At 37.4% G+C, this 13,065-nt stretch overlaps 1 protein-coding gene across 1 annotated transcript; it reads right to left on the bottom strand.

The window, feature by feature from the left end:
• Positions 1-698: 698 nt before the first annotated feature.
• LOC136260488 (uncharacterized) lies at positions 699-11,950 on the bottom strand. The gene is made up of 2 exons (XM_066054227.1): positions 11,638-11,950; positions 699-2,626 (listed from the first exon to the last, which is right to left on the bottom strand). The coding sequence occupies exons 1-2, from the start codon at positions 11,768-11,770 to the stop codon at positions 906-908; spliced, it is 1,854 nt and encodes a 617-aa protein (XP_065910299.1). The 5' UTR covers positions 11,771-11,950; the 3' UTR covers positions 699-905.
• Between the last annotated feature and the right edge of the window lie 1,115 nt (positions 11,951-13,065).

Below are 13,065 nucleotides of genomic sequence, written 5' to 3'. Positions count from 1 at the left end.
GGTATGGTGAGGTTTTATAATAGTACTTCATCATAAAAATACATACTTTTGTGTACACTTAGATGTGACCAGATCTGCAAAAAGGGGTTTCCAAATTCTCACGTTTGACCAATCATAACTCCTAATGTATTTAACCTATCACCTTCAAATTACACCAAGCAATAGTGCCATGTTAGCAGTATGTAGTGACCAAATTTCAGGGTGGTAAGTGAAGTTATGGGTTGGCAAGTACATATGATCGGAAAGGCTATAAGATTACTTTTCATAGATCCGGTCACATAATTATTTGCACATTGACATGTCCAGATTGCTGTTCCTTATGGCTATTTGGGCTGTGTATATATTTGTCTGCATACAGAAGCTTTGGAAACTCATATGGAGCTGTTGTAGCTAAATTTAGTGGAGCCATGAATTCACACACAGTTGTCATCATAATTAATCAATCAGTTTAACCAAGCACATATGCAAAGAGGCAATTTCTACCTTAACAAATGATTAACCATGAATCATTTTAGCAAACTGCATTTCAAGCACTGGTGGTGTGTTTCATGTCTACTGTATCCTAACATAAAGGGCTTTAAGCACCTTATGCATTACATTTTTTTTCAAAAATCATGTCACAATACACTAGCTTTTAATATAACGTACTTATTTTTTGATCAACACTCCTAATCTGGATATGCATTTGAATGATCATGACTAAAGTACACTTTCAACTTTTCAGAATATAATCATAGTTATAAAATTCATCTACATAATACTTAATTTATATATTGTGTACAAACATAATAATGTAGCACTCTAACCAACACAGAAATCAGTGTAGTGTAAATGACACTATCTTGCATTGCAACTGTTATACGTATTGTATGCTGTAGGGTTGATCCTGTCAGATACACCTGTGTCTATATGTCTGTAAACACACAACAGCTTTCTTCAGTTACTTCATTATATCTATAGTTGTAAATGTGCCAGTATTCATATTGATTAACTGGTTCAAATAGGTTCTTAAAATTCTCCTCTCCAAGACCAAACTGGTGAGTGCTAACCATTGCAAAATTTTCTTGCTTGGCACATATAAGTAAGTCAGTTAATAGTTGTCTGGCTGGCGTCTTGCTAGCTATTATGGCAATAACTCCCACTAACGCCATTGCTGCTTGCAATTTAAACACAAACATGTCGGTTATTTTATGGGTGATGGGATCCTCAACAACATACGCCATCCTTTGACCTTGATATAAGAAGTAGTGTGAGAACTCATTTTTACTTTTGAAGAATTGTCCAATCTCAAACTGTGACACATACTGGTTGGTAAGTGCAAAGGCCTTAGGAACATCTGCTGGTTTCATCTTTCTCAAACCACTTGTTCTGGGTGAATTATAAGTAAGAGAGGCAAACTGTGAAAAACAATACCAACCATTGAAAATGGCTACAGGTTTCACAATCATGGGTGAGAACTGATCGATTGTGGCCTGGTATATTCCAATCAGATTAGCTCTCCTCATAATTTCTTTGATAACTGCATTGTAAAGTTGGGTACTCTGGCCATGTTCTACCCCTATGTATCGCAGCTGTATCATTCGTATTTGCCTTCCTCCAACATTTATGTGACATGGAGTACTATAAGCCACACTCACTAGTTCATTGTTATATAACATTCTAACACCAAATAAGAAGTTTGCGTCAAACAGAGGATGTGACATTAACCACTGTAAGTGCCTACGGAGGTCTTCTGCATCACTACCATGACCTTTAAGTGCCACAATTTCATTAACATTTTCAGAATTTAGGTTTGTCCATTGTAGCCCATAAGGTAAGGGATGTGGTTCCTGTCTCACATGGTCAACTGATGCCTCGATAGGACCAATCTGATCCACCTCTTGTCCACGCCATAAAAATGAAAGCCCTTCCCACATACTCATTATTGGGATTGATAAGGAAGTGATTCCATACGATGGAAGTTGAGAACGCTTTTTATTCAGTGATAAGTATGCTTGATAAACATGAGCGACATGAATCTGCCAAGTAATAATAACTGATCCCACTCTGATCTTGCGGTATCCTAGTGTGTCAGTACCTGTTTCAAGCAGTTCAGTCTCCAGGTAGAAGCGATGCTTGTGTAATTCAAAAATAGTAAGCTGTTTTGGATTTTTATCTAGAGTTTCCTCCATGGTAGTGTGTCCTGGCTTTAATGGTATCACAGGGACAAAGTCAGGCACCACTTCACTAAGTTTCATGTCAAAAAATGCTTTCTTGAAATTTTCCAGTGATTCATGTGCTGCAGGTATCATAGATGCATTCACCATGGCTTCCATCATTCTAGTATCCAAGAAGTTCCAGTATTGTGATTTAGTCAACATGGTATAAAGAGTATCAAAGGTCTTAGCTTCTTCAATTTTATGAACAACGTTGCTAGACATGAAACTTTTTGGAGATGTTGCCTTTTCCAAGCAGGCACCACGAAGATCAGAGAATCTGGTGCTTTCAATCATTCTTTTGATAGTAACAGATAGTCTTATAAATGCATTATCGATGTCCTGGCCAGGAGAAAATGTTAGGGCAACTTGTGAAGATGACTGTGGTTGTTCTGATAGTGGTTGCTCTGGGTGTTTATCAAATGATGATTCTAAAATAAATTTATTATTAAATTCAATCATACGTATTTAACTATAGTTAGTACAACTGCAGTGCTTTAAAGACCTTTTAAACACTATAAGAATGCCATATGGCTACCTTATGCTTTAGAGACTATAACATTATTCTTCCAGCCAATGCTGAAATGGGCACGCCCCTGCATACACAGGAAAGTCAGTAAATAGATTCTTCACACATTATTGCACATAATGCCCGTTCATCCATTGTGAGATACAAGTTATTTCCAAATTTATTACCATGTAGTGTACACAAGGGAAGGGGATAAGGAAAGGCAAGGGGTATAAGTTACAAGATCGTATAACATTTTTTCTGTCAGGTGCATTTCAGGCCATGTGCATGCTCGCATGCATGTGTAGTTGTAAAGCTTAATATGTGTTGCTTTGATTATAAACAGATTAATTAACCCTCTCACCGCCACAACTACCATATGGTGGTTTCGATATAGAAATATCCATACTATCACATTCTATGTGCTCTGTAACTTCAGTCGAGCATTATAGTAGCTCCTGTGCTTATCCTGTAGTGGCCACGCCCTTAAGTGAATGGAAACAGGGAAAACCGGTCTCTCCGCACTATTGCACAGTTAGATGATGTAATTGCGTACTTTCGGAATTTCAATAACGAGCACTGTAGACAATTCTTCGAAGTGATAATGGCACTACTACTGAAGAGAAACAGTAAGGAGAAGGATTGTATAGGTTGAAATGGGCATGTTGCTATTTTTTTTACACCTCAAAACAACGACCTTATGTCTGTATGCGCATGCACACTTGCTCAAATGCTGGAAAACCAGATTTGGTGATCATTGCTTCAACTGTAAATAGGTTAGCAATGTTTATCGTGTTACCTAGCCTCTAAAGTAGTGAAATTTCATGTTTGGTTTTACTTAGGCTGAATTTTGCACTAAGTTATATAATGGCTTTGTGGTTGCTCTTATGTAAACCAGCAACTCGATAATCGAATTCCTTGTTCTATAGCGAGTAAATTGATATATAGTTTTATAGGAGTATATGGTATGGTGTGAAGTTATAGCAGTTTAGAAGCAGTAGGATGGAGGCCTCTACAAATTTAGCAGTGAGAGGGTTAATAAATTAATTAATTAACAGTGTTTATTGTGTTGTAACAATAATCAGGGCACTGTTTGCTAGTGCTGGAATGTTTTCACAAGGATGATAGCCTGATTATAATGATTTATCCTTCTTGTTATGTAAACAAAAGCTCTGCTGTATTATCAAATTTCTTAGATATTATACAGTACGATAACACTGTATAGTGGGGACCATAAAGGAGTAGGCGTGGCCCACGAAGTAACATCACCCAAAAACTAGTGCTGAGCGATAATATCGATAGTTTGATACTCGCGATCGGCAAAAAATCATTATCGCGATATGATAATTACAGCTTAGGCCAATGAAACTTGATTACCGGTTTCTCGCTCAGATTTTTGAAAATTTGATGCGGGCGGGCGGTTATTATTCATTATTCATTATGCACAACACACATCCAAACATGAAGATTTCTGCCAAAAAACAGTGAGATCTACATTGACTACTCTTGCATTAGCTAAAGTACTGTGTGGTGTACGTTACTAGAATATTCAGCTAATTCTGTAACTCTTAAACAAGTGATTTTTCCATTAGAGTATAGCTGATTGCTCTATTAGAATAAAAGTGACTGCTGTATTAGAATATTTCGATGTGAAATACCAATAATGAAATTCCATTCCGGTGTATCAAAAGCATGCGGGAGATGACGCGAAACTGCTAATCAAATTTCATTGGCCTTACTATCGCGATATTGCTGTAAGATTACTAGAAACATTGTTACCAAGTTTATTTAACTATTTTGTAACTCTTTAGGCTTGCTTATTCGCGAAATGTTTGGTTGCAAGGCTATAACATTGAAGCTGTGTATATTTATTGGCCGCCCACGCAATTAGTCGATCGCTTCGCGAAGGGTCTAGAATTCCACTAAAAATGCTGCTTGAGAAACTGGCTTAGCTGTTTTATAACTACTTGGCTTGCTTTATCATGGAAAAGTTTGGCTGCAAGGCTGTAACAAAAATTGTAGAAATATCGGCCGCCCACGCAATCAATTACAATTAATTACCTAATTGATGCACTTACAATAAAATCAAACAAATAGTAATCTATGATGGTGTTAATTATTTTGTATTTGTATTCTAAGGATAAAGGCTTATGCCTGTACATCCAAATTATGCTTAACATGCATTGAATACTTGGAACTTGACTGGAGATCATTCAAAGTGTAATTATCGTGATATTATCGTATCGTGTAATAATACTTCAATATCTATCGTGACAGTGAATTTTGTACTATCGTTCAGCTCTACCAAAACCAGCCTCAATTTTCCCTGGCAATGATGAGGCAGTATTGGTTGGACAAAACTAAGCCCAACCAAGCCTTCAGATTGACCCAAAATGCTTTCAACAAGTTGCTATGGAATTTTTTTTTTAAATTATTTAATGGAATTTTCTACTGACTGACTGCCTGAAGTCTTCAGACAAGCATAATTTGACAATGGCTGATTGATTGATTGATTTATTGTTTATCCTCACAGTAATCGGCAGAGCCGTTCTTCCCTACTGGAGCAAACATACATACAACAGAGTACAAAAACAAAAACATACAGACACAAGAAACTAACTATAATCACAATCTAAGGCTACAGGCGTGTTTTGGCTGAGGCTACAGGCTTGATTTTTTCACTGTTCGACATCACTTCGGTCCGAGAGGTGCCTTTTGGCATACCGTAGTACATACAATGCATTCTTCATGGACTTACCAGTATCCTCCTTTGTGTCCCATTCATCTTTGACAGCAAAAGTGTCGATTAGGAAGTAACACGTGATGGATTCCCTTCGTAACAGAAATTGTCTGTATTTTGCATAGTGACTACTTTGATTGCAGAGGTGCTTTTCGAACAGTTCTTGATCCGAAATGCTGTGTAACGGGTTGAACATAGCTGACAATGAAGCATAATGGATCCTTCACTTTTCAGATGATAATTGATATACGGGGTGCGCGGCTTCATTTCCAGATTCGGTATGCATGGGTTCACCAGTTATAATAATTATTTACAAAAAAAGTTAACAAGCAAGTACAGAAAAAGTTTTGGAATTTTCAACTAGAGTAGGGATCATAACACATTGATAAAAAGTACTGAAACAAGCTGGAGTAGTGCACAATATTAAATCACAGTAAAACAATAAGAAGTGTTATATCCCTACTGTGCTCAAAATAATGGAATTGCACAGTAGGGATATTACACTTCTTATTGTTTTACTGTGATTTAATATTGTGCACTACTCCAACTTGTTTCAGTACTTTTTATCGATGAGCTATGGTCCCTACTCTTGTTGAAAATTCAAAATTTTTCTGTGTACTTGTTGATATAGATGGGGTACATGGCACCATTTCAGATGCGGTATGTGTGGATTGCAGAGGTGCTTTTCAAACAGTTCTTGATTTGAAATGCTGTGTAACGGATTGAACAACAGTTTCAGACAATAATTGATATAGCTGGTGTGGTATTCGTGGGTTCACCAGTCATAATAATTATTTGCAAAAAAAAAAAAAAGTTTGCAAACAAGTATACAAATTTTTTTTGGAATTTTCAACTAGAGTAGCAATCAGCACATCGATAAAAAGCACTAGTATATTAAAATTAAAAATGAAGTAGGGATCTAAGTGATGAAAAGTAGTGAAACAAGAGATGAATAATGGTAATACAGCAGCATAGCTCTGTGAGATAATCTGTACGTTGGTACGTTATAACAATTTTTGTTCAATGCTAAAGTGAGATTTTTCCACCGAGCTATGCTGTAATACTATCGTTAATCTCGTGCTTCACTACTTTTCATTGCTTGGATCCCTACTTCATGTTTAAAAATTTAATACACAACTATACACGTATGACAGTTCTATTAAGGTGACTGCTGCATTAGAGTATCTCGAGTCAGCCTTTCACCTACTGGGGCATGTCACTATATCATTTTTTCACTGAGAATTATAAATACAGCTAGGCTAATTATAAGGGGTGTGGTCATTGTGATCACATAAATAGATTGTTCAAAGTAGTTTCCACTATTCATCCATTAATGGGTATAGCCTTGATCCAGTTGTGAAATTACAGGTATCTACCAAGCATAAGCGCTTCAAATAATTCCGTGGCATCTAGATATGTTGCTCAAGGACAGTTTAGATATTATGGTAAATTAATGCCTTGATATGTGTTCATAACATGAAGAAGAGGATGAACAGCCTGATTGAAGATAAAAGAAAAGACAAGGCGCAGGGGACACACTCGTCGGAACCCAAAAGGCACATACCACTGGTGAGTGTATTATTGTGATGAAAAATGATGGCCATGTGTTGCTTTGTTTGGCCTCCAGCCTTGTGATTGTGGTCAGGCAGGCAGGCAGGCAGGCAGGCAGGCAGGCAGGCAGGCAGGCAGGCAGGCAGGCAGGCAGGCAGGCAGGCAGGCAGGCAGGCAGGCAGGCAGGCAGGCAGGCAGGCAGGCAGGCAGGCAGGCAGGCAGGCAGGCAGGCAGGCAGGCAGGCAGGCAGGCAGGCAGGCAGGCAGGCAGGAACACAGGCAGGTAGGTAGGTAGGCAGGCACGCATGAACACAGGCAGGCAGGCAGGGCTGGGCAGGCAGGCAGGCAGACAAACATTCAAGTTTCAGTGATTTTTTTTTTTAATTCTATATCCAGCCGCCTGTGTTTTCTTGTTTTTAATGCTGTATTTGATGTGAGATAGACTAATTTTCATCAAGTAAGATGTCTCTAGGGTGATTTTTAAAGGTTGAATTTTAGGTGGCGCATGTCACTTTTGGGGGAATTCCTTACTACTGTACTGTTTAATATTATGGTATTTCATGCTTGCATTATGAGAAATGCTAAATGACTTACTCTGCTAAGAAAATTTTAAGGGCTATTTAAGTTGAGGTGTGGAGTTACCTGGAAGCCATTGCAAACAAAGCCATACATCCCACCACAAAAATTCATTTATTGCATTATGTGATTGGTGTCTAAGTAATAATTAAAATGGAAGTTCCACTTACTAAGGCCCATTGCCTTGTAACAAGAAGAGAAATTTGTTACTGTTGTGTGATTATTATTAAAGAAGACATTCACTAAAGTAAGTAGAGTAGTTTAGAACCTTTGTTCATGGGGATTTGGGTGCTTCACAGGAAACTTTGGCAACATACGTCATTTGTGGTTTCTTAGTACAACTTTTTGCATAAGTTTTTTCTTGTAAACTAGTGAGGGAGATCTCTGTATTAGTGTAATATAAGCCATTGGTATTTGTAGCAGGACCGCATGTCGAGAAAAAAGATTTTGTACTGCCTGTCGATGTTACAGCAGTTTAGGTCCCTTTGTGGTGGCCAAAAGGACTTCAAAATCCTATAGCTGTGTTTCAGCCTGGCATAGGCCAAAATTGTGTTGATTACGCCCTGGTTGTGCTACTAAAGAATAGATTCCACATTTTACTTTATCATAATGTGCAACAAGCTTTGCGTAAACTGATGCTAAAAGCATATTTGCATGCTCTCACAATCAGCTCTATAGCATCACTGTTCAACGTCTAATGGTCATACAAATCAGCATGTTGATAGAGGAAGAGCTGGTCTACAATGTAACAGTGTTTGCTTTGGCATAGCTCTCCATGATTGAATTTTAAAATATCCTGCAAACTGGAAATTGTGAGGTGACCACCACTAAAACAGATTGAGGTAATCTAGAGAAGATACGAAACAATAATTATATCCAATGATTATTAATTGTTTACTCTCATGGCTTGTTCTATTTTAAAATGTGGATTTTCAGTTAGTGCTAAGCTGAATACAATCACTGTAATTACATGTGTACACATTGTGTCAAAGCAATTTTCTGGGGTTATATTTTATCTACCAAGTTACAGGCTTTGCATTTGTTACCAAATAGTACGGTAGTACCATTTATATAGGGATCAGGACAAAAATTTCGTGCACCGCCCAAAATTCTGCCTTTGAAAAGTACCCTAGAAACATCTTACGTGACGAAAATCACCTTTACGGAATAGTACCTAGTTCATATGATATATAATACAGCATTAAAAATTATAACAATACACTAACAGGTGGCCAGATATAGAATTTTAAAAAAACTGCCAAAACTTGAATTTTAGACTCACTGCCACACTGCCTGATCACAGTCACAAGGCTAGAGGCCAAACGAAGCAGCGCACGGTCACAATTTTACGCCACAATAGCAAACTCACTAGTGGGATGTGCTTTTTGGGGTTCCAAGGAATGTAGTCCCTCTGCGCCTTGCCTTTTCTTGTATCTTCATCAGGCTTAGTATAGTGGCACAACCAAAAATCGTGCACTTTTTCATAAAGCCATGAAACTTTCCACATAAATAATACTTCTCAATACATGTATTTTTAGATATAGTGCCATCGCTGAGTTGACCTTTGGTTACCTTTACAGCCATTTTTGTACAGAAAATTGATCATTTTTGTCTTTAACTCCCTGAGGCAGTAATTAACTTGTTAAAACATGGTACCAAACAAAAGATCTTGCTGATAGAAACAGCTTGGTTTTTATTAGAAGTCAATAGGTGATTTCATTACAAAGTTATGATCATTTTTATTAGCTACAAAATTTGATATAAAATTATTTACCTGCCCTTGAGGTGTGAATTACCTGTGGGCAGATAATTATGCATAAATTTATCAAATTTTGCAGCTAATAAAAATGCTCATAACTTTGTAATGAAATCACCTATTGACTTCAAATAAAAACCAAGTTGTTTCTATCAGCAAGATCTTTTGTTTGGTACCATGTTTTAACAAGTTAATTACTGCCTCAGGGAGTTAAAGACAAAAATGATCAATTTTCTGTACAAAAATGGCTGTAAAGGTAACCAAAGGTCAACTCAGCGATGGCACTATATCTAAAAATACATGTATTGAGAAGTATTATTTATGTGCAAAGTTTCATGGTTTTATGAAAAAGTGCACAATATTGCCAATTTTGGGGGCTATGCTGCTATACTAGCTGTTTGTCTTCTTCTTCATCCAATGAAACCATATTGAGGTGTTAATTTTCCGTATCAACACCTTCTTTCAGTAGCACATTAGATGCCACAGAACTATTTCAGAGCTGGATTTTTGAGCTTCAGTCCTGGCGCTACTATAAGAGGTACACTAGCTAGATATCTGCAACTTCACTATTGGGATATGCAACATACAAGAGAGTAGGCACCGCCATACTAATTCGAGGTAGGTTTGTGACTACACCCATCTAGGTTGACTAATCGCAATAGAGCATGGAGACCACACCTCCTCACAATCTAGCTATTTGCTAAACAGAAAACAAAACAAAACTCTATTGGTGTAGCTAGCTGTCTGACTCGAGATACTCTAATACAACACTCACTCTAATACAGCAGTCATGCATTTATGATACGTACATTACATTATACAACAAAAAACTAAACAAACTAGTATTTTAAAAAATTATCAGTTTAAGTAGGGATCTATGGAATAAAAAGTAATGAAACAAGAGATGAATGATGGTATTACAGCATAACTTGGTGGGAAAGTCCCTACTTTGGCATAAAATAATTGCTACAGCTAATGTGCCAAAGTAGGGACTTTCCCACTGAGTTATGCTGTAATACTATCATTCATCTCTTGTTTTATTACTTTTTATTGCATAGATCCCTACTTCATTTTTTTAAACAGACAATATTTAAAATTTACAATACTATATCTTACAAGCACACGAAAAAATTTTGGAATTTTCAACTACTAAGAGTAGGGACCATAGCACACAGTAGGGATATATATATAACACTTCTTATTGTTTTACTGTGATTTATTATCATGGACAACTCCAACTTGTTTCAGTACTTTTATCGATGTGCTATGGTCCCTACTCTTAGTTGTTGAAAATTCCAAATTTTTTCATGTACTTGTTTGTTAACTTTTTTTGTAAATAATTTTATTATGACCCATGCATACTGCATCTGGAATGGCGCCGTGTGCCCCAGCTATATCAATTATTGTCTGAAAAGTGAACTATCCATAATTGCTTTGTTGTCAGCTATGTTCAATCTATTGCACAGCATTTCGAATCAAGAACTGTTCAAAAAGCACCTTTGCAATCAAAATAGTCACTATGAAAAATATGAGCAATTTCCGTTACGAAGGGAAGTTTTTTTAATTTTTATTTTTTACTAGCAAATCGACACCTCTTGCTGTCAGCAAAGATGAATGAGACACAAAGGAGGACACTGGTAAGTCCATGAAGAATGCATTGTATGTACTGCGGTATGCCAAAAGGCACCTCTAGGGCCAAAGCAACGTCAAACGGTGAAAAAATCAAGCCCGTAGCCTTAACCGTTATCGAGTTACACTTGTCTGAAGGCATTAGTCAGTTACTGACTCAGTCAGTCACTCAGTCAGTAGAAAATTCCGTTGAATAAAAAATTTTACAAATTCCGTAGCAACTTGTTGAAAGCATTTCAGGTCGATCTGAAAGCTTGTTTGGGCTTAGTTTTACCTAACCAATACTGCCTCATCGTCGTCTGGGAAAATTGAGGGTGGTTTTTGGGTGATGTTACTTTGTGGGCCATGCCTACTCCTTCGTGTTCCCTACTATACAGTACTATCGTACTGTATGATGCATATCATTTAATTCAGTAACACCTTATTATTGCAACCACTTACTGTATGTAATGATCCCTATTGTAATAATGTTTTCCATACCAATTCTATCAATGTTTTTGCTGTAGAGTAGCTATAGTCTTGTACATTTAATTAATCTGTGCTCAGTTATCTACAATTAATGTCCTACAACTAAATTAAACAGTCAGCATGTATCCAATGTGAACAGTGTATATACTACTTCTGTGCAACACACACACACACATACACATACACACACACACACACCCATGCATGCACCATACCTTCAGTTGAGGATACTAACATTTTCTCAATGTCAAATGCTGCACTATTCAATTTAATATTTGGAGCTCTTAGAGCAGTTATTAATTGGCTCCAAGTTGCCTTAGGTTGTCTATCAAGCCAAAACTCCAACATCTCCTGACAGGCTTTAGTGACATTTGCAGAACAATTTGCCTTAATGCAACGCAAACAGTCTGCATCTTCATTATCCAACAGTTCTAAACCAACATCATACCACTTCAAACAAATCAACTTTCTAACATGTCTCAAATTTTTAAGAGCAGGACGATCTGAACTTGTTGTGGTGCATGATAATTAAATCTAATCAAAAACAGCCAAGCTGTAAAAAAAGGTGCGGCCCCCAAAAAGGCCATGGTGAAAAAAGATGTGAAATCCAAGGTGGCGGCCAAGAAATGGCTGTGATGGTAGGTTAATGGTTACATTTTAATAACGACAATTCAGGTGAATTTGGTGCCAAGACCAAGCGGCACAAAATTCACCTGAATTGTCGTTATTAAAATGTAACCATTAACCTACCATCACAGCCATTTCTTGGCCGCCACCTTGGATTTCACATCTTTTTTCACCATGGCCTTTTTGGGGGCCGCACCTTTTTTTACAGCTTGGCTGTTTTTGATTAGATATCACTTCTTTTTGTATTTGTATACTGCAAAGCCGGCCTATGGCTGGCTTTGGGGCTTTTTTAACCCATGTGTTTTTTTCTTTACCACAGGAAGAAGAAAAGAACTTAAAGAAGATTTTTAATGCTTCAATTGTTTTTGATTTTATTAGTAATTATACAAATTATATACATATGTTTATTACATGCCCATTATTCCCCACAGGATATTTTTTTGCAGTTGATCTCTCTACTGGGTGACTTGAAATGTAGCTGAACTATATACAGGATGGTTTCTTTGTAGCTGAACTCTCTACAAGGTGACCTCTTCTAGCTGGTCTCTCTACAGGGTGATTTGTTTCTAGCTGAACTCTCTACAGGTGATTTGTTTGCAGCTAAACTCTCTACATGGTGGTTTGTTTGTAGCAGAACTCTCTACATGATGGTTTCTTTGTAGCTGAACTCTCCATAAGGTGACTTCGTCTAGCTGAACTCTCTACAGGGTGATTTGTTTGCAGCTGAACTCTCTACATGATGGTTCCTTTGTAGCTGAACTCTCTACAAGGTGACTTTGTCCAGCTGATCTCTCTACGGGGTGATTTGTTTCTAGCTGAACTCTCTGCAGGTGATTTGTTTGCAGCTGAACTCTCTACATGATGGTTCCTTTGTAGCTGAACTCTCTACAAGGTGACTTTGTCCAGCTGATCTCTCTACGGGGTGATTTGTTTCTAGCTGAACTCTCTGCAGGTGATTTGTTTGCAGCTAAATTCTCTACATGGTGGTTTCTTTGTAGCTGAACTCCCTACATGAT

Source organism: Dysidea avara, chromosome 7 (assembly GCF_963678975.1).
Source record: "Dysidea avara chromosome 7, odDysAvar1.4, whole genome shotgun sequence".
NCBI lineage: Eukaryota > Metazoa > Porifera > Demospongiae > Dictyoceratida > Dysideidae > Dysidea > Dysidea avara.
This window is presented reverse-complemented; position numbering and strand designations above follow the sequence as displayed.